The sequence below is a fragment of the Electrona antarctica genome (assembly GCF_951216825.1).
Source record: "Electrona antarctica genome assembly, chromosome: 15".
Lineage (NCBI taxonomy): Eukaryota > Metazoa > Chordata > Actinopteri > Myctophiformes > Myctophidae > Electrona > Electrona antarctica.
In genome coordinates, this window is record NC_136796.1 from 23,042,611 (window position 1) to 23,066,166 (window position 23,556).

General features: G+C 41.8%; 1 protein-coding gene across 4 annotated transcripts in view; it reads right to left on the minus strand.

Annotated features, from left to right (window-relative positions):
- Positions 1–11,804: 11,804 nt before the first annotated feature.
- The window catches only part of LOC306938381 (zinc fingers and homeoboxes protein 2-like), a 143,566-nt gene continuing 131,814 nt past the window's right edge, over positions 11,805–23,556 (minus strand). For 3 of the 4 annotated variants that reach the window (XM_079522544.1, XM_079522542.1, XM_079522543.1), the window contains exons 5-6: positions 23,032–23,215; positions 11,805–19,179 (exon numbers count right to left, since the gene is read on the minus strand). In XM_079522544.1, the coding sequence (XP_079378670.1) occupies positions 23,035–23,215 (181 nt within the window). In that variant the 3' untranslated portion in view covers positions 11,805–19,179; positions 23,032–23,034. The remainder of the gene's footprint in view (positions 19,180–23,031; positions 23,216–23,556) is intronic. The other variant, XR_013791718.1, reaches the window with a different exon arrangement.

Genomic DNA, 23,556 nt, shown 5'->3' on the forward strand with positions numbered 1-23,556 from the left:
AAATTTAAAGCACTATATTTCTAAAACTATGAAACATTTCAAAGATTCCTTTTCAGGCAAACATGTCCACCGTAAGATGAACCTAAATAGGTTTGAATGGGGATTCTAGGTGTAAGTATGTAGGACTAGTAGCATGCCAAAGTTATAATTTTTTTTCGGACGGCATACTATAGCATGTCGTTTTTTGTGATTTTGGACTATTTGAAAAAAAGATGAAAATCATGAAAAAACGACATACTATAGTTCATGGCTTCGGACGGCATACTATAGCATGTTGTTTTTCATGATTTTGGAGGATTTGAAAAAAAAGATGAAAATCATGAGAAAACGACATACTATAGTCCATGGTTTTGCACGGCATAATATATTTTGTCATATTTTCATGATTTTGGGACACTATGTCAGAGCCAGGACTTGAACCTGGAGCCTCCTGATTCCCAGGCAGGGTCTGTACCCAGTGAGCCACTGTGCATGCTGTTCTTCAAAGTCCGAATAGATAATGACAGAAGAGCCAGAGACTTGTTTCCATTGTGGTTCATAAACATTCGAACGTCTAGAGATAAACAACAGCAAAAGAAACAATAGACAAATCTCCTGTTATTTTATTTTTTGTATTTTATTTTTGTATCAATGTTGTACTCAAAGGGAACAGCAGACTGTGTTGTGGCAAGTAGATCAGTGACTTAGCACACTGGCTGCATGATCTGGAGGTTGTGGGTTCAAACTAGCCTGGCTAATAAGCCAGACTAATATCACACAACACTGTCGCGGTATATTAGTCTGGGCTGGCTCCACTTGGATTTCATTTCCCGGGGGGCGGGTTCAAACATTTTCTCTTTGACGCAATTGGTCAGAGCTACTGTCAGTCAAAAGTCTCAAGCATTGAACGTCACTGTACCAAAGCCCGCCCATATTGCATACCGTGTCCCGATTGGTCCGACCTGTTCTCGGTTGTAGGAAAGAGGCGTGCTACTGAGCCTCGCCAGACCGTAATCCGCTGGTAGGCAATTTTTTTTTGCCAACGGCTGATTCGGTCTGGTTTATTAACCAGGCTAGGTTCAAACCCCACTCAAATCTTTACTTTCCAAAATCTGCCATTGACCCACATTCTGAATTTCTCAAATTTAAAAGCACTATATTTCTAAAACTATGAAACATTTGAAAGATTCCTTTTCAGGCAAACATGTCCACCGTAAGATGAACCTAAATACGTTTGAATGGGGTTTCTAGGTCTAAGTATGTAGGACTAGTAGCATGCCAAAGTTTGTGCTATTGCCATTGAGAATGCATTGGGCGTTTAAGTTAAATAACTCAGAAACTACAAAACATTTCAAAGTAAAAAGTTCCAGCATGTGTCTCCACAGTAAGCTGAATTATAAAAAGTGTGAATGGAGTTTCTAAGTGAAAGTGCTTTTTTGAGTGCCAATATCTGCCATTGAGCCCCATTGTAAATCTCTCAAATTTGAAAGCACTATATTTCTAAAACTATGAAACATTTAAAAGATTCCTTTTCAGGCAAACATGTCCACCATAAGATTAACCTAAATAGGTTTGAATGGGGTTTCTAGGAGTAAGTATGTAGGACTAGTAGCATGCCAAAGTTTGTGCTATTGCCATTGAGAATGCATTGGGTGTTTAAGTTAAATAACTCAGAAACTACAAAACATTTCAAAGTAAAAACTTCCAGCATGTGTCTCCACAGTAAGCTGAATTATAAAAAGTGTGAATGGAGTTGGAGTGCAGTGCCCGGTGTCGAATCAGTCTGACCCACGGTTGTCCAGAACCACCACAAAAGGCCTCTGCCCGGGCTCTGGACCTGATCTCAATATGGAGCTGTCCTGTTCTGACATCATTCTGACATCTGCATAGACTCCATATTTGGGCATGCCTGCCTGACAAAGAACTCCATATGGGCATAAAAGGGACACTAGGTGGGGCATGCATTTCCAACTTGCATCGTTCCAAGAAGGCCAGTGCCCAGTGGGCACCACTCTACCAGTACTTAAATCTTTGTGTTTGAGCACAACATGCATTTTGAAAACCCAAAGCGTACACGCTGCGGCCTGTACAGTTGTGGCCCCCGACCTATAATCTAGTTAAATACCCCTGACCTATGGGCATGCATGAATGTATTTAAAATACTCTGCATCTCTGCATGTTGGCCATTTTAACTCAGGCTGCTCTTCATAATAGGAGCATCAGAAGAATATCGTCTCAGTCGGTTGGAAACCTCACTTGCCCAAAACTGTTACTTTTCAGGATTCAAATTCAAAAACGGCAGATGATGGACAAATAATTGTAGGCTCCTGTATATTAATAATTTATATTTCCATATGTCAGTAAAATATGGATGATCAATAACTATAATCTTCCTTCGAAGGACCTTATGTCCTTCTGGCAAGCTGGTGCTTGCCAGAAGAGACAAAGTCATGCAGTTAAGCTACCCTTTGACCAGAAAACTGTAGTGGATCCATAAATTTTTGCCATTTTCCAGAGTGGATAATGTCAAGTAAAAGTAGGCCTATTCTTAATTCATCCCATATCAGAATGTATACGTAGAATGTATTACCAATAAGTAAAAAATAAAGCTTTAACCGTACTGTTTAGAGTGACAATAAAATATCTTCCAGTATTAAGCTTTACATGAATAGTTAAAGAAAGTATCCGAGTAAAATGTACTCAAGTATTGCATATATTCCAAAATATACCTTCTAAAACTGAAGTATAAGACCATGTAAAATATTCATGGGTTCATATACTACCCATGTGCATATCTATTATAAAATGTTTAGATAGGATCAACTTTATAAGATCTGTTTTAATAGTATCAGAGTACAAATACTCAGAGTATGTTAGTAGTACTTTCTCAAAGTTATAAATCTGAGACCATGTGAAACTTTACACCATGGATACATGTTCTTAATTAATCAAAGTCATTATACCTTTTAGCAAATCCCCAAATAAATCAGTGTGAATAATAATAACCTTAAAATATGAAGCAGAGTATAAAAGTATAAAGAATTCAGCAGAGTCAGACACGATTAAAGAGTTTGAGTTGGATTTTATCTTTTGTTCTGTTCTGTTCTTCAATGGAAAAACACGGGACTTACAAGCCTACAATCACATATCATTTACAGTATCCAAATAATGAAGTCCTACTATAACATTGTTTAACTATTCTATTTAAACTGATGATGACGCAGAGGTGCTTCTGACATCCTGGCGTGAGGCTGCTTGGGCCTCTCGATTGGTTCCAGGATGAGCAGATCTACAAGCTCAAAACGTGTTTCACGTCACGTTTCACGCTTGTAGATCTTATACTTTTGAGTTATGTTACTTTAGAATGGAATGCTGCTGGGACTCTGGTGCAACGCACAGGTCCTGGGCCTGGTGAGTGCAGGAGTGGACCTGGTGAGACGTAGGAGGGGCCCGGACAGGAGTCAACCCACAGAGCCTAGTCGTTCCATGTGCCAGAAGCGTACCTCCCAGCCCTGGCAGAGTAGTTCTGGAGTAGTTCCAACAGATTGTGTGGCCCTGGTTTTACCCTAGTGGGACTGATTTAGCTACTGTGACATAAGTCGGGACTTGATCACCCCAGCTGGGTCGCCTGAGTGAGGGGTATGATGTTGGTAGACCCGAAACCCTGTTGACCTCAGGATACATCACTGAGGATACGTTCCATGGTGCATCCATGCGATGTATTGTTTTAGTGGTAGAATATGAAATGGAGCTAGGACAAGGTTTCTACCAGACAGCAACCATAATATGGTTGTACTGTGCAGCTCAGTACAGTGTGTATTACGGTGTGGAACTGAATGAATGCTAAGCAGCAGGGAGAATAGACTGGAACTCACCTATGCTTTCTATGGCATAGGCAGCTCCCGGCAGGATCCGCAGAGTGAAACTAGACACAGCTGCAGGACATGAGACAAATTTATTAGAGTGATAGAGAGAGAGGAGTGTGTGTGTGTGTGTGTGTGTGTGTGTGTGTGTGTGTGTGTGTGTGTGTGTGTGTGTGTGTGTGTGTGTGTGTGTGTGTGTGTGTGTGTGTGTGTGTGTGTGTGCGTGTCTGCGTCAATTTAACAAAGGTGCAGACGATCAGAAATCAGCAGAGAGAGACCGATGTTTGCGCTACTGTATGCCGAATTGAAGTGGACTCGGCCCCAGACTTTATTTTTCTCCCTGGATATAAAAACGTCTGGGTTTCCGAGGCTACAGGGAGGATTACTGGAGACTAACAGTACGTCTCAACTGTTGAAGACACAGGGGGTGATGACATGTGACACGGGTTATACTTATAAACACACACAGACAGACAGTGTACAACTGCTTCGCTGTCAAAGACTCAGCCACGGGGATGAAAAGGGATGTGTTCTCCGCTCATCTCGCCTACAGTACACTAGGCCTAGATAAGTGAAATAAATAGTGCTGGCTGGAGCGAAATGAACAAAATCTAAATATCATGATATTTTGAACCAAATAGACCTACCTCAACAATATTTTTTACATCGATTTAGTATTGTGATGATGTATTTTTATTTATTTATTTATTGCAAAAATAGCAGATCTACAATGCGACATGTGAGCTATAACATAGCTCCTATAACAAAAAACCAATAAATCATGACTCAAAGCCATGTAGCCATGTTCACTTATTATATACCTGGCCGCTTGTTTCAGTCACAAGATCTGGCAACACTGAGTACTGGAGAGGTAGGAAGTAGGAACATTGTGCATTAGTATCCCAAGCCCCCAGTGAGGCTCTCCAGTGTTGAAGCACTCAGCCCTACTGGTCAGAGCTGAGAATGCAGACGGGCCCCTGCATTTTGCCTGAGGAAACCCGTGCAGCTCGGGTTTAACATTGAGCGCTCGGGTTGCACTTCCGCATTTGGACACCAACTGTTGGTGTCCAAATGCGGAAGTAGACGTTTCTTCCGGGTGCTTCAAAACGCCACTGAGCAACTTTCATCGAAATGAATAGCGGGGGGGCGGTGCTGTCGCTCCGGTTCGGTCTCTATCCTTTTATTACTCTATGTAGCCTGGAAGCAGAGGACCCTTAAATTGGATGACTCATCACAATAGCCTCACCGGTGCAAAACAGCTGCTTGCAAATTCAATATATGAAGCCATAACAATCTCACTCAACCATCTACAACACTGGAAGCGATGCAGTTAGCAAAGAAGTAATCAATTATTGCACGTTTGGAGGAAAATACTAATGATACATTAAGACACCCATAAAGGTCGCAAGTCACCCTCTATCACTTGCTGCTGGCGCCACAAACCATGTAACGTTTAACCATCTGAACGGAATATATAATGCAGCAAAATGGTACAGAACAAGCATCATAATCTCCATTAATAAATTAGCATGCGGGGTGATTTCGTTCAGCCTGTGTGCTGATTTAGATTTATTAACCTGTAACATGTTAACCAGACACCAGACTGAGTCTCCATGGGGTCTATCCTTGGTATTTCTCCCTCTAAATCAAATCTCTTCTATCTATGCATGGTGCTTCCAATTAGTGGTCGACCGATTAATCGGCCGACCACCTTTTAAACAAAATGTTTTCAAAACTTGTTACTGCCCAACACTGTTTCTGTCAGCCGCGTGTGCTAAACCAGTGTGAAGTTTTGGAGTTTAAACCACATACAGACTACAGAGCTGGCAGGTTCCAGACTGTGAAATGCTGTGACGCAACGAGTCTCTGCACAAAATTAACATCCAATCATTACACAAAACGGAGGCGTGTAAAGACTATTACACAATGAATTGCGTAAGTCTTTTCTGAGAAATATAGCCTCCTTGACAACTTTAGTAAAATGTCATAGAATGGTGTGTGTCAGCCCTGGTGGGCCCTGTGTGTCCCTGATTTAAGAGATGAACGTTATGTTACATCAGAAAAAAACTGTATTATCAATTATGAGTGTAGGCCAAGGGTTCCCAAACCTTTCAGTGCCGCGACTAAAAACATGTAGGTATTACATTTAGTTTGACTCGGTTCCACATGCCGATAATTAGTTAAAATAGCCCAACAAAGGCTTACAATGCCTTGCATGGCTTACACTGCAAGGCTTTGGCAGCTTGTAGAATGTTTGCCTTGTGATATTATTTTCTTGTTTGCAATGAATGGGGTTAACAGTGTTTTGCTGCAAGATTATTTTGTCTTTAATTAATTTTTCTTTCAGTCGGAAAGAGAATGGCAAATTTGAGGTCTGATTTTTTTTCCTCCACTTAAATGTAAACAATTGCAAAATAAATAATTGCCCTGATGAAGACCGATTGAGGTCAAACCATGTTGGCGTCAGCCTTGTTTTAATCAAGACTAGTTAGATTGATAAAACGGGGCCACCATGACTGGGTCTTGATTTCCTTGCCTCACATGCCCCTCTAAATAGAATAACATCTGATTTAAAAACTGCAAAGCCTGCAAGTTAGGTAATCTAGTTAGAGATTGTTTGGTTTATCCAGAGTGACCCGAAGCAGACAGGCAGCCCTGTCCCCGAGAGAGAGGTGCCTCTCTAGGGTTTTGGATCAGATAAATGCATGCATCCCGGAGGTCATCGCTCGTTTGCATGTATCAGTAAAAAGTAACAGATGAGTGATCAAAGGACCACATAACTGATTTAATGAGCCATGCACAGGTTCACTGTACAAGCCGTGTGTACTTAGACATACGGTACATGGCTAAAATTGTGATCATTTATTGGCGGGATCAACCAGGAAAGGCTTCTGCTCTAGCTGTTGAATGTTCTGCTATTGCCATAATCCTCATATACGGTATTATTTGTAGATCATTTGTTTGTTTTCCATTGATCTCTCCCCCCCTCTTTTCCCCACCAAAGAATGATTTTTGTCAATTTGTATCTGCGAAAACCATGAGTATGTTGGTATGTCGTTGAAAAGCATGATTATCTTAAAAAATAAATCAAACCATGAAAACATTTTCATGGTTTTCCAAAACGGAATATTTCAATGCTTGATTTAACCACTTTCTAAAGGTCGGAATACAGTAGGTCAAGGTTCTGGTGCAGTTCAGGATGTATCCTTGAAACGTCCAAATATTGTCCATCATCAAGCCGGAAGTATAGCGATTCTATTTACTGTAACTGTATAACAAAACAGTTTTCAGAATCACACCTTTCGAGCATGAACAATGAACAGTGTTTTTCCTCTGCCTACTTCCGTCGTCACTTTTTGTTCTGTTAATAGAATATGAATACAGATATTTCTCTTAAAATAAAATGTGAATAATTAATTATTATTAATTTTACCAAAAGCAGCAGATCTACGTACAAGTTCACAATGTGTCACGATACGATGCATTGTGAGCTTATAGATAGGCTATAGATTCTTGTCTTTATAAGTGGATTATTTCAGTTACTCGCTCTTAGTGGAAAGAAGCAGTGGATGAAGACGATAGATACCCTTTGGACTTAAATCATGTCCATGTAGCTAATAATACAACCCAAGGTTGTACCAAAGTTAAACATTGCTCTAACTTCTACAGTAGGTCCACGGGGCATCCTCGTACAAAAAGCCTCTGTGAGAGCATTGATCATTCATCACAACATCTGTCTTTCACATTCCTAGGGGCTGAACTCGGATCCCCAGCTCACAGACTGGCTATGAATATTTAGGCATTCACTTGTCATTGTGTAAACCAAACACGCACACACACACACACACACACACACACACACACACACACACACACACACACACACACACACACACACACACACACACACACACACCTCTCTCTCTCTACTGGGAGACTCTCAGACTCACACATTTTGGCGTACTTCACTGCTCTACCCACACACTGCAGTATGCCACCATCAACAGGATTGTGTGATGACTTCAGCACGCACGCACGCACACACACACACACACACACACACACACACACACACACACACACACACACACACACACACACACACACACACACACACACACACACACACACACACACACACACACACACACACACACACACACACACACACACACACACACACACACACACACACACACACACACACACACACACACACACACAGTGTACTATGGGAGTGATAGTACAGGCATATTGCAAAAAACGTAAACACAAAAACTGTGAATGTGAGAATTTGGGGACATACACACATAGGCTTAACACTTAGGGAAACACACCGAGTCTGAACATATGCCGTGTGAGCGCACCCACAGTCGCACGCACCCACAGTCGCACGCACGCACGCACACATACACACGCACACACACACCTCTGTAGGTATGGCAGCTTTCAATTCACATCGTCCCACTATCACACAGAAATGTGATTCCTCACAGTATTTTTCCTAACACTTCATGTTAATTGTGATTCTGCAGGCCAACCTCAACTTCATTTAACAGTAACCACATGAGATCCAGTATAATGTTGTCGCTGTTAGGTTTCAGCAAATTGATTTTTTTAACCTGTGCTCCACTGGATCCAATGTAGTTTAGTCTCAAGCCTTAGGGGTCGTGCATTAGGGGTGCACGATTATGAAATTATGACCGATATCCGATCTGCGATTATTTGCAGGGTCATATATCTACTGATTCTGAATTTCTGACCGATCCGATATTATACAGAGGACCACAATGGAAACCTAAGCCTATGCCATATAGGTGCTTGGCCCAAAACCTGTTAATAAAGTATTCAATCAATCAATAAATAGCCTATACTCTTTTCCAAGTGTCTGAATTATTTTACATTTTTATTTATTTTTGCTGATGAAAACCGATTAAATAATCTGTATTATTTTGAGACCTTTCCGATACCGATATGGCATTTGTATGGCCGATATGGCCTATTCCGATTATGCTACCGATTAATCGTGCATCCCTACTTTTCATTGGTTCAATATTCATAAAATACACACATGCACTACTTAACCCTTTCACTTTGAAATGTTTCAGAAATAGCAACAATGGCATGTGAGGCGCTACAGCAGTGTAGTGTGTACACAGCATGTAATATGCTGCATTTCTGCATCATTGCATCATCATGGCTTTGCGGTTTCATCCCTGTAATATTTTAATCTTTTAGCACGCAACACGCCACGGGAGGTCGGGGTCAGTCAGTTTGTAGCGTTGGCTGCCCCGGGGAGCTGCTGTCACCACCAGCAAACAACAAGCTGCTTTTAATCTGAAATGCAGTGACGGGCAGAACAAGCGAAAGGACTTCCTCGTCCTGCCCTGACCCTGACAACACAATGGAACCCAGCTAGTGACTCTGCTTGTATGGTTTTGGCACTAAACTAGTGTGAATTCCAAAAACAAGGAACGCCAGAATAAGGACTGTCACCACCAGCAGACAGTACATGGCCCATGGGCACAGCAACAACTCATCCCTGCTATGACTGTGACTTCCTCTATTGTTCTCATTCGTCTACATCTGTTTTTGCACAATAAGTCACCACTTTAAAAGTAGGACCCCTCCTTTTTTCCCTCTACACCAAACATCTTTGTGGGAAAATAGCCAATCCACAAGCTCAACGCATGTCTCTGCTTAATGCTGAATGTTTGCCCTTCAGAATAGGGACACTAGGATTCATGCAGTATTTCCATGTATTTAAAATAATAATCTTTTTTTAACATAGAGGGTTTCTACCCAATAGTGACGATAAACTACATGTACAGTTGATGTGTATTGTCCTCAGAGAGGAGCTTGTTTCCACTGCCATTACAGAATACAGATTAACAACAACACAGGGACAGCAAGACAGCAGGGGTTGTCAACTAATTGTGTGAGCCAAGCAGGGACCAGCATCAACCTGTGGGGACTGCACTGCTCTTGTGTCGGGTGGGCATAAATGAGTTAAGATTAGGGTTGTTCTTGAGCTGCACAGAGTGTCTATTCTTGGCTATAGTGGTGGTGGACAGGGCTAGAGTCTCATGTCATATGCTGGCTCCAACCTAGCCTTGTACGCATGTACTGTACGTCAATGTGGGGGTGAAAACACCCTCACAGCAGATTTCGTCGACTAAGTTTTGCACTGACAAAAACTAAATTAAAACTAAGCTATGGTGACTAAAACTAAGACGAAATAACTGGCAATTACGTCAACAAATAAAAACTAGACTAAAATGTTAGGGACGGAGAAGAGATCCAGGTAAAAAACAAGTCATTTCATGCTTGGTTGTGTGCGGGTATCACACTCTGAAAATAGCCGATCTGCAGCATGACATGCAAGCTTGTAGATCTGCTATTTTCGGCGCACAGCTATGTATAAAGTCGAATACAGAAATGTAGTGTAGACTATGACTGAAAATATAAATATGCTGTCAAAATCAACACTGCCTCACAGCGAGTATGTAGTTGCAAAAGGTAAAAAATAAAATGGAATAAAAAATAAACAAATTTGCTTTGACTGTGTAGCTGACAACTCCTCCAGAACTTCACAAAGGGACTAGTGTTTAATCATGCCTCTTGACAGAGGCTGTATATCTTAATGAGCTGATCCTCTTCTGTAGTAGTTAAAGGGCTCTTGATTTTCTTTAATGAAAATAAATAAATAAAATTGAATAAATGGAGAGGAAAAAAGGAATTTGAAAACACAGTCACTCATCAGAAGGACAATACGAGTCACCCGAACCCAGGTACAGTACGTGTTTGATATTCATTATTCAATAGGTTTATATAGGAGGGGGTGTGTCTGATCAAATTAATTATCAGCTACTTACTGAATCAACTGTCTGGGATGTTCACAAGTCATAGTAGACATTAACATGACCCATGACGTGTTTTAAAGTGAGATGGCACTTTAAGCTTGGAATTAAAGCACAACCCTCCTCAAAATCAATTCCACTGTCCTTTGTCCACAATAAAATGAAATAGAGAATGATGAAAAAACAACCACCACCACCTTGCATACACGGTCAGGTCAGGGAACACAATCATGCAATACTTTGATGGCGACTGTGGCTCAGGAGGTAGAGCAGGTCGTCCAATGATCCATGGGTCGGTGGTTCGAATCCCGGCTCCTCCTGTCTACATGTTGAAGTGTCCCCAAAATTGCTCCCGATGTGCTATTTGTTACCTTGCATGGCTTCCGCCACAATCGGTGTGTGAATGGGTAATGCACAATCTATGTAAAGCACCTTGTATAAATGCACCATTTACCATTTTGATGGACCAGTAGACAAAAAACCCTGGCAGGTACAGACATATTATTATTGGCTATAGTGGGAGGCGAGGCTAGAGTCTGAATTGCTATCGATGTACGTACGGTATGTGGTCACAAACATGTTGTCCTGCATCTCAGTGTTCTGTACCGGCCATCAGACAAGGCGGTGGTGCTGAATCATTTTCATGTCAAGGACCCCCAAATTGATATGGTACCATGACGACACTGACATCATACTGACAATGATACTAACATGACACTGACATGATACGGACCATATTAACAATGATACTAACATGACACTGACATGATACGGACCATATTAACAATGATACTAACATGACACTGACATGATACGGACCATATTAACAATGATACTAACATGACACTGACATGATACGGACCATATTAACAATGATACTAACATGACACTGACATGATACGGACCATATTAACAATGATACTAACATGACACTGACCATGATACGGACCATATTAACAATGATACTGACTATGGTGCCTTTGTTTTAGTAGTTCTGGAAATGCAATACTAGTAGGTGAGTGAACTGACTGTTTTACAGTCACACACACGCACGCACTCACACACGCACGCACTCCAACAGAGCAGTGATGAGAGCAGAGTATAACCTTGGAAAAGGCTGTGTTTTTATTGTAGTACAGCAGACATCAACAGGTTGTTTTGCTGACCTGGGGAAAATAGAGCTGGAATACATTTCAAATACAGGATTTTTAAAAAAAGGAAAGAAAATGTGGTGTTACCTCATCAGTACAAGAGATTATAATTTATACAACCACTTTTGACTCAGTCTAAAAGGTTGTGATGTTATTTTTTCTGACTGGGACACAAACTAATGGACCCATGCATAGTTTTAAAAACTACTTCTCAGGTCAAGGTGGGGATGGGGGTTGTTGCTTGTGACCCATTTCCTGGACAAAGGAATCGGTGCTGGTGCACCGATTCGAGCATAGTATTTGAAAGAGTTTTCCAGCCTTATTTCGAGCCCAGGACCGATTGTTTGATAGTAGTAGTAGTAGAAGAAGCAGAACCTCAGTATGTGTCAGGGCTGGCCTCAACGTCAAGTGTACAGTCGGTCTGTGTGTGTGTGTGTGTGTGTGTGTGTGTGTGTGTGTGTGTGTGTGTGTTGCATCTGGTTTCCCCCCAAAAAAACATCACCCTAAGTCCTCATTTTATACTTTGTTGTAAGAGAGCATTAATCAGGCATTACTCGTTTGGTTCACAGAGACACATGATGGAGAGAAACAAAAGAAACTTCAACTGTTTGTGGCCTCGAAAGTCATTAAATTCGGTTCATCAACTTTCCCTTATTGTCTCAACTTGTTTGGCCACATACACAAAAGAACAGAATGACTTTGACTTGGACTGTCTATTGTCATGCTTGTCTAAGGAAAAGCAACACATGGGGTCTGACTGGTAACCACTCGCACACAGCTGTGAGATGATGCAATCTACTGTATACCGCAAAATGACTCACAGCAATCTGAATATCAAGTTGCTCATTTACAACCTCCCAATGCTTCACATCGCGACATGTGAGCTTGTTCATCTACTAATTTAGCTACTTGAGAATTCCTGAAAACGTGTAACGTTCTTGCCTATAAAATGGCATACTCAAAATAGGGACGCCAGGTTTAACCGTTGGGATTCTCTCTTCTTCTTTCTTTCTTTCCGTGCCCAACTGGAATACAAATGGTTCCACTGCTGACAACTATTAATCAGTTGCCGTCTCAGTCTGCAGACTTTACTCCAGACAAGATGTGTTACTGCACTGCAACATCTGTTGTGTTCCATCTTAGACAGGAGAGTATCTTGAAGATCCTATCTTGCATGTCTCGAGAAAGGTCTCCAAGCTGAGCTGTCAACTGCCGTTAAAAACTGCATTGTCTACTTCCCTCTTATCCCCCCGCCCCCGCATGTTGCTCACTCGATCTATGTGATCCCTATTAAGGGAGTTTCTGGGAGCCCCGTCTATCTGCAGCCACCTGTGTAAATACAGTCTCTGTGCCAAAGACTAAGGGGGGAATTCCGAAGGGGGAAACAGAGGGGGGATTGGCACCCATATAGGCTTGTCACAAAGAGTACAATGTACCCCCACAATCCCTGTCAGCTGCACACAGAGAGTCCAAGACATTAGAACCCCCTGCCGAATTCTGAGCTGTAAGCTGACTCCCCTCTCCACGCTATGGGTGTCTCAGTTCTACAGCCCAGTCCATGCCAGATTTTTTGGGACCGATGCTGATCCAGAATTTGGAGTCCTAGACTGATATTTTGTCAAAGTGCCACATTTTGTAAACAATTTGAAAAGCTTTGATTAAAGTTTATATTCGAGAATATCAATAAAAAATAAACATTTTATTTGACTAGCCTACTTGAGCCCTATTCAAAATAGTTACAAAATTGCTGAAAAAAAAGCTCACACAATGTGTCACTATGCAATGTATTGTCAGCTTGTAGATCGGAACACATCGGCTGAATGGGACTTATTTTCTATCAACCACATGAAGCCTTGAATTCATGGAGATTCTTTATTTCTTTTGTCGCATTCCTGAGCTAATAATACGATGACTGCATGGGGTCAGTAGGAGACCGCTCAGTAGGAGACACTGCAAGTCTCCTACCGGAGACTCAGACAGTAATCAAATTATAGTCTTTGGAATGCGACAAAAACAAACAAAATCCCCATGAATTCAAGGTTTCATGGGGTGTGTAAGTCCTTTTTCGGGTGGACACCTCCTTTAACTCCGACAGTGTAAAAACGGACCCTTTACTACTGTGTATTTTCCCTCCATTCTTCTCCATCTCCCATTTAACAACCAACTGACCTGGTAGAATCAATCACGGATCACAGGCCTCGCCTGGATTCACCTTGTCTGTGAATCCAGGCGGAAGCTATTCATGAGAGAGCAGGTGTCCCTGGTACTGGTGTATATACCACACCAGTGGAATCTAAACACACCCAGGACTGTATTTGTTGTACTACTCTCCACTCACTGGATGGCCCAAAGGTGGTGTTAAAGTGCTAAAATGCTTTTAGGGAAACCAGGTGCACTCTCTCTGGGTATGTTCATAAATGTTGGTTTGATTAAAAACACCAGGGTGAAAAGTGTGTAACTGAGCCGGAAGGAAAGACTCTCGCACAGTGGCACAACCACATAATGTATATGCACATGCAATACGCTATCCGAGACCATGGTTATATTTTAGTTTGAAGAAGTCTGAAAAGGTATCATTCTTATCATTCAAGAATGATCAAGGTATCATTCTCAAGCCATTTCCCCAAAGGAAGGTATTTTCTCAAGCTGGGTAATACAGTATATTGATATATTATATCAATATCGTGATAGGAGACAATATATCATGTGGGATTTTGTTTTAGTCACTTATTTTATACTTTCACAAAACGTGTTCAGCAATAGCCAAAGATTGGCGATCTACAAGCTCACATCATGCATTGTGATGCGACATGTTGTGAGCTTGTAGATCGGCTATTTTTGAAAAGGTTTGTAAAAATTGACATCATCTCAATATAGCCTATGGATATTGAGGTATTTGGACAAAAATGATATTTGATTTTGTACTTTTAACTTCCCTCCTGCCAGTATGGTCGAGTCTTTCTTTCCGTCCGTTCTTTAAGTACAACCAGTCAGCCATTACTGCATTGTTCTTAAATAATTCACTCTCGGGACATTCAAAGGTTAGATGAATCTAAAGGAGCATTTGACATTCAGACATCAATACAAACCATTCAACCTAAAAAACAAGTCTCCGAAAGAGTTTTAAGCCTTTGTGTGTGTCCACCAAGAACCTCTCTTCACAGGAGAGGACGTGCTGTGTTGCGCAGAGAGCTTTTTAGCATGTTTTGAGCGCCCAGAGCACCAAGTATTGGAGTTGGTAAAAAATATTTTTAAGCTTTAGCAAAAAAGAGCACCACGCTTCAAACTGGGAGTTTCAGCAGTCTCATAGCAACAAAAACAACCAGCGCTTTCTGCAAGCATCTGCTGAATGCTGTTTTTTTATTTAATTTTTCTCTCTCTCTCTTTTTTAAAGGATCAGTGGTCATAAAAAGGGCTTAAGAATCTTTCCAGAAATACTTTATACAAGAGCCTCATCTCAGTATATTTACCTGGTTTTAACGTGTAGAAGAAAAAAGTATTCAAAAACATGTAACAATCTCGACCTGCTACTGTACATTATAAAAAGAAATGTACACATACAACTCCTTTTCCCATAGATTACACAGGTCAATACACTGGAACAAAGTACATTGTAATGCTTGGTTTATGCTCCATCACACCGTGGCGTCATACAAAAAAAGCCAGTCTCCAAGATCGACCACTTACGAGCTTGGAGAGGGGCATTTTTTGCCGCGTGACGTCGCCCCATGACAAAGTATAAACCGGCCTTAAAGCGGACTTCTTTTCTGGATGAATAACGTTCATTGAGGCCAACCCCAGTATGCATTTTAAAATACAGTATTTCAGATATATGTAGTCTTATCATCTTAAATCTGACCAGAACACTATAGCGGCAGAAGCAATACATAAAGAGCTCATAGTTTGTATTTTGAATTTTTTTTCTTTTTTTTTCTTTTTTTACTATGTTTTTTTTTCTTTCTTTTTTGTCGGAATGGAACTAGATTAGACTACACCTACCAAGCCAACATGTAGTAATGTATTGGATAAAAGTCTAGTTATCTTCTTTTCTGATCATTATTATTACAGATGTGTATGTCTGTGTACAGGACGACAAATAGAAGACAAAAATCAAACAGAGAAAATGGAAATGGAGCGCAAGAGAGAGAGAGAGAGAGAGAGAGATAAGGACAAAAAGTGAGAGACATAGAAATAAGGTAAATAAAAAGAAAGATGGAGAGAAATACAGCAAAACAGAGCAAAAGGAAAAGTAAGTGACAGATTGAAGTGACATTAAGATTTGAATATGATTCAGGCAGCATGATTCTAGATTGTATGTGTGTTGTTGTGTGTGTTTCTGTTTCCATCACTGTGTGTGTTTGTGTGTGTGGTCGTTACCATTTCAAACCGTCTTCCCAACTTCGCCAACTTTACGTCTCACATTTCATTTTCTTGTTTGTTGTTTTTTGTTGCGGTCGTGCATTTTCTCTTTCTGCTTTTGGTTCCTTATTAGTGAAAAGGACAGATCCACAACAGTTACTTGGTCATACAAGCATGTGTTCCAACAGAACAGGATTTGAGTGCAGATTGGCTTATGTTGCTGTATTATTATTTTTTCTTTCTTTCTTTTCTTTCAATTTTCTCCAAAAAGAAGAGTTCGGGACAGAGTGGCTACGATAATAATAATATTAATAATTATAATAATAATAATAGCACTTGACTTCACTTCAGCACAGTAAAAAAAAAGTCAGATTTTTTTTTCTTTCTGATTTGACGTGAAGCAAAAGCCCCCCTTTTCCTCTCGTCTCCTCGTCTCGTCTCCTCTCCTCTCAGCAGGGAAGCAGCATGTGGAAGTTCAGTGCCCAAAGGGGGGAGAAAAGTGAGTGAAATATTGCCAACTGGTCGGTCCTTAATTGTAGTGGTTCCACTGTGTTTCAGTACTTGTTTTTTGTTTTGTTTTGTTTTTTTACCGTGGCATGCACGCACGCGCATGCCACTGCTGCTGGCACCATAGTTTTTTTTGTTTGCATTTTCTTAAAAACTTCGACCATTGAGAAAAAAAAACTAAATAAAACCCCCCCAGACAGGGTTTTTTCAGAACAAGAGTTGTGAGAGAGGAAAAAACAAAGGGGGCAACGTTGCTCCCATTTTTATAAAATGTAACAAAATTCTCCCAAATCCCTCCCCACTCCCCCCCAACATTTTACAAATCTGTAGCAATACAGAAAAAAATAAAACAAAAAAATAAAAACAAAACATACATAATCCTATTTACAAGACGAAGAAGAACCCTTTTTTGTCAAAAGTGTTTCGTTACAATGCAGCAGATCCCAGCTTTGGCACTCGGCGTTCGTTTGTTTTTTTAATCACCAGATCGGTCGGTCAGTCGTTTGTTCCATCGTCGGTCAGTCGTACAGTCGGTGTCGGCGCTGCAGAGCAGCCACACATTCAGTGCTCCGTTCCAATAGCCTGATTTATACTTTGTCGTACCGCCGTGTGTCGTGTGGCGAGGCATCGTGAAGCTTGTAGGTCCGGCTGTTCCTGGCGACCAACACAGTCGTGCGACGGAGCGCAAATGAAGCATTCCTCCTCTGTGCTACTCCTCGGCATCCCAGGTCATGCACAACAGTATCTCCCTACCAGTACCCAAGGCCCTCAATACCTACACAGTATCTCCCTACCAGTACCCAAGGCCCTCAATACCTACACAACAGTATCTCCCTACCAGTACCCAAGGCCCTCAATACCTACACAACAGTATCTCCCTACCAGTACCCAAGGCCCTCAATACCTACACAGAATAAATCTTATCGCTGTGAAAGCTCCCTTCTCTATTATTCTATTGTTTTTGTAAATTAACGCCCATACGTGATCACACTACAGCGTCACACAAAAGCATCAAAAGTAGCAGATCCACAAACTTGTAGAACTGCTACTTTTGCCATTTTACAATTTGAATCCTGAAAAGTAACAGTTTTGGACATAGGTTTCCACCTGACAGAGACGCTATGTAAATGTCAACATGTTTATTTCAGAGTTTTCGGAGAAAATTGGCGTTGCAAGGCATTGTGAGCTTGTAGTTCAGCTATTTTTGGGGAAGATATTTGGAGTAGATGAAAAAGTACAGTTGTAACTCAGGTCCAATTCTCTGAGACTAAAGGGGTTTAAGTGGTTAAAACAGCACCATATGAATAAAATGTAATTTTGTCCAATCTGTATGATAGCCTAAGTATGTTAAGTAAGGGATAATATCCGCCTAGGTGGTCATTGTTGGGAGATAATTCACCGACAGGGGGTTTAACCACCGACGCGAAGCGGGGGTGGTTAATCACCCTGAAGGTGAATTTTGACCTGATGGTTCAAGATTCAATGTATCTCCTAAGCAAGCAGGCAGGCTCTATTTCAGCTCTTTCAGTACTTGGAAATGGATTTAACATTAAATAATGTTTTGGAAAATAGCACTTCATATCCGAACACTGTACATAGTTTAAATTTGACTGGGCTCTGCACAGTGTAGCTTTTGGTAGCATCTGTTTTCCTAAGAATAGACTCACGCCACCACAAAAAAATGGGGAAAGAAATGTGCCTATTTGCAACTTGAGACTCAACATGGCGATGGAGCATTTTTAATTCATTTTCACATGTCATGCTCCTCAGTTCCTCAGCTGCGCTCCTAAACTTTTCAATTTAATAACACATTGGCTCCTCTGCTGCAAAGCCCTGTTTTGACTTCCCGTGCCCTATCTCGCCCATCGATTTCCTACAACAATCGTGGGTGTCCAAAATAATTCCTTTTTTATTAAGATTTTTAAAGCATTTTAAAATAGTGAAAATAGCAGATCTACAAGCACAGAACGCCTCACGATGCAAATAGTAGGGCATTCATTTGCAGGAACGACATAAACCTTTTAAAACGTTTTAACCTTTAGAGCCCTAAATCTCTTTGTCGAAAATAGCAGATCTACAAGCTCAACGCCGAGCTTGTAGATTTTTTCACTTAATGTTTCGCCAATTTTATGAAATACCCAGAATAGGTACTATAGTACGGATCAAGTGGAAGAAGGGGTCAATTTAAGGAAGAGAGGCCATTTTTTGGATGAAAAAATAAATAAATACAAAAACCACAATCTTGGCTCTGACATGACGGAGTAGAATTGTTGTGCATGATCCGGGATGCGACAATCACAAGATAAAAAAAAATAAAGTTCACCTTTCCATGTCATCTAAAGTATCCCCCTCCCCCCCATTCCTCGCCGTTCTCGTCATTTGATTCTCTCCGTGTCTTCCTGGCTCCTGTGTGTGTGTGTAAGTGACAGCAGTGATGGCGCTGACAACCTGTCTTCACACCTGTGAGGAGGAAAGACAGAAAGGCATTAACCCCCCCGCCACAAAAAAAGGGACGCCATTAAACGCTTCCTCTTTTTTCTTTTCTTTTTTTTTGAGAAATGTCAGTTTCACAAAGGCTTGGATCATTTGCCTCCTAAAAAAAAAGCCCAAAATGAAAGGGGGTGGGGTGGGATTAAAAAAGCAATTGCACTGCCAGGAGCCAGTGTTCCTGGTACCCCGGGTGCTGCTGGGAACTAGGGCATATTGTGAAATACAGCGCTCTCATAGACAAGAGGCCAGGACTGGCTGGCGCGCTCCCCCTAATCCATGTTAAGAGGGAAATAGTAAAATTGTGCATTGTGTACTGTAGATGTGATTAAAATGAGGCCTGCGGTTTGGGGGCGATTAGGAGGACAGTGCCATTGTGGCGTTAATGCACACGCACACACGCACGTGCATACACACACACGCGCGCAAACACACACGTCAAAGGCAGAAGCACCTGGAGGAAAGAAAAGCATTTGCAAAAGGAATGCCACATGATCATGTCAGGCACACAGGGATATCTGGTTACATCTATTGTCTGCCGAGTCCGACCCTTGCACTCGTCAGCTACTAGGCTGCTTGTTATGTCGGCGATCCAGGAATGTAAGCCTTATTCTACTGTTCCGGTCATTGTAAGTTCACAGCAGGGTACTGTGGGCTCCAAGGTGAGAGAGTACAAGGCGTTACTGAACTTTTCTGCATTGTGTAGATGTAATTAGATTAAAGGTCAGAGAGCGGATCAATAATATCACATCACCGCATCCTATTTTTCTGGCGACGCGGGGAGGGCGAAACCTCACAAAAAATCCAATCCCAAGAGCACTTACACCCTCGGAATGCATATTGTTGCTTTACAAAAGTGGAGAGGTGCAGAGTTGAACAGTGTGTGGGAACAGTCTTTCCTTTCACATGAATTTGATCTCTGAGGTCTGGCAAATAGGTGAAGTTTGGTGCGGTCGAAGCCGAACTCTATTGGGGCCATTTCGACGCACACTGACACACACAGCTGGCTTATATTTGAAAGCCCACCAGAATGCGCTTTGATGCCTTGGTGTTTTCCTAACCCGGGTCACATTGTGAGCGGTGTGGTTCTGTTTATTTCCAGGGTGTCCTGACAACAAAACTGCCAGCTGATTACACTAATTAGCAGACCCTTCAATCACGGGGTTGGGGGCGGAGGAGGGTACTAATTAGTGAAATCACCGGGCATAGTTGTTTTTTTTGTATAAAAACGTGCGTGCCACAGTTTGGTGGCTTCCAAAATTCACTGTTGAAATTAATTCACTGTCGTCTGATTTAATAAATAAAGAAATAATATCATGAAACGTGCTTTCAACACCGCCAAAATCTTCAGACAATCGAAAAGACGTGTGAGAATGTTAAAACTCCAATCACACTTGAGTCACTTAGGAGTGCACCACAAACAAGCAGAATGCTATCGCGTAAAAGGTGATGGCTTTCATGTAAAAATCCCAAAAAATCCACACTGGGGGGTCTGCTTCTATTTTCAGTCTCCAGTCACTCAAATGTATTTTTTCCAACTCAATTCTTGGAACAAAATTTTGTTGCTAAGCAATATTAGCCAAAACCCACACAGCTACTCAACACAGTAGCTTCCTGGCTGGGATGAGACGGTGTCTGTTGCCCAGGCTGGCAAACACTGGCTTAACGAGCATTCTGGAACATGGCTATGACAGTGGCTTTATTCCAGTCTATTAATCTTAGTGTTAACTTGTGGAAAAGTACTGCGAGAGTACACAATAACACTCTACAACAAGTGTCTATAAACTACTCAAGCAGCACATAATGTACTTGGAGTACATGACCGCAACAGCAGAATTTAAGTATAGTACGTCTATTAAAATAAACCTGTGTGTGCGTGCGTGCGTGCGTGCGTGCGTGCGTGCGTGCGTGCGTCCCAGGCTTCCCTGATTGGCTACCCAGACCCATCGGTTTCCCTGATTGTGGGTTGTGTGTGTTTAGTTTCTACTCCGTCCTGTTGTGACTGACTGACAGACAGACGGTGTGACTGACTCTAGTCGACTTTGTCTAACAGTGCGTTTTAACAGCAGGAGAACAACCGCGAGCGACACTTGAATTTCATTGGCTATCGCCTAATTGCCCACTATCGCTGGACGTTCCTCCGCCCACTTTTCGACTATCGCTTGTTCGCCTGCTATTGCCGCCATTCGCCGGTAGTTTCCGGGTCCCATAGACAAATGCACTTCCGGATAATTCGTCTGGCTGTCGCCCGCTGTTAAAAGATGTGATGATCAGATGTGTTGTTCTTTGTATTTCTCTTGTCTCTTTCTTTTCTCTTTCTGTGCACCCAGGCCAGTGCAATAATTGGATGGGGGGGCTACAAATCCTGAGCCTGATTGGCTACCCCAAACCATCGGCTCACCGCTGCGTTTGTGCCACTGCAACAATATAAAGTGGTAGTCTAGTGTGTACAATAGAACTCTGTTCTTTTACAGAGCAATGCACAAAATGTCTGCAAAGAAAGGGAGTTTTACAGAGCCTCAGCCAAATGAAGGCAGGACCTGTGGATCACAGGATGCAAGCAAATGTAAGAGAAGACAACTCAGGAGGAGGCTCAACGTTGTCTGAGTCGTTCCAGTGTGCTCTCTTACAAACTGTCTGTTTCTTTCTGTCTCCCATTTATGCCCATATACTGTACGTCATCAACGTTGCGTACTATGACAGCGGGAACAACGGGTACTGTGACAACAGTACAGCGGTTATTACATAAACTGACGGGGCACGAATTCCCAAGCCTGCTGGTGAACAATCCCGATCGTGTGAATTCACATTGTGTCTTCTGCAGACCGGACTGGCTCCAAGCGTTGGGGGGGGGGGCGTTTATCAGAAACAAAAGTGTGGAAGAGCCAACTAGCGTCTGTCAATCACAGGTCTTGCAGACCCTGATTAGCACGCGACCGGGATGGCTTTCTCAGGCTATGCATTCCCAACTCGCATTGTTCCCGACTTGCATCGGATGAACAGATACAGATTAGTCGTTTTAAAACCTTGGTGAGCATACAGATCCCCACAATATGTTTTTAGATCGTTTTGAAATTTGTCTTAGCTTCTATTTGTAACCTTTGTAATTCACATGTATACCTTTTGTTTTCCTTTTCCTGATCTTCTGATGTATTGTTGTATTGTTTTTTTATATGATATTGTATTACTCGACGACACTGAAAATTAGTTTAATTACTCAGTGTAATTTCGAGAATAAATAAAACTTGAATAACGGAGCCCGATCTCACCCAAACACGGTGAAATAACACGGATTGACAATTCCGTACAATACATACACACCTAGAAAACCCCCAAATCTGTACATATTACACTACTACTGTTTTGACCACAACGGAGGCGTGGCTTTCACCCTATTATCTCAGTTGGGGCAAATGCGCTCCCCACAACATTATTTACGATTCTGTGCCTATCGGGTTGCAACTCGGATGGGGCTGAGTCGACTCAATCGAACTTCGCAACGTTCACCACGGCAACTCGCTCGTGGTGGCTCTCGTTGCTCAAGTTTGCTTGAGACGACACCCCTCCGTCTAAAACTATAGGGGGGTTAATGGGGAGGATTTCAGTGTAATATGTACGGATTTGGGGGTTTTCTAGTAGTGCATGTACGGAATCCAATCCGTGTTATTTCACCGTGTTTGGGTGAGATCGGGTTGACAGATTGACAGAAGTTTTGGACATGTGAGGTTTCCACCCGACAAGAGACAATAATACAGCAACATAATTCTAACATAATACAGTGTTTATAATCTGCCTCAGGTCTACACGTGTAAACTGTTTCTGTACCATTTATCCAGTCAGCCTCCCAGAGGCGTCATCGACCATCTTCTTCTCTCGCTCCAGGGCCAGCTCCCGTACTCTCCTCAAGTGTCCTCCGTCGTCCAGCCAGCTCCCGAACACCTCCCGGGGTCCCCCGACACCACCGCTCTGCATTCCGTTCTTCAGCTCCGCTGCGTTCTGTGGTCGCAGCCTGGTAATAGCACACCGAACCGTCAGAACTCAAACTTCAAGGCAGCTTTTTAAACAAGGGATAATGTATCACGTGCCTTTCTAAACAACTACAACTACTGCTTTTTAAACAACTACCGCCGCGTCATACACTATCCTGCTTATTACACGGCTACTTTATTTTTATATTTTTAAAGAAATGAAATTGACCCAAAAGTAACAACAAAACTAAGTATTTCCTTGCTTACGCACAGTAATGATTTGTAAACGGTAATTGATTTCAAATGTTTTCAAAAACATTCCTGAGAGCAATGTTTAGTTGTAAATGACATGTGTTTGCTCGCTGCTTAGATTTTATGCTGT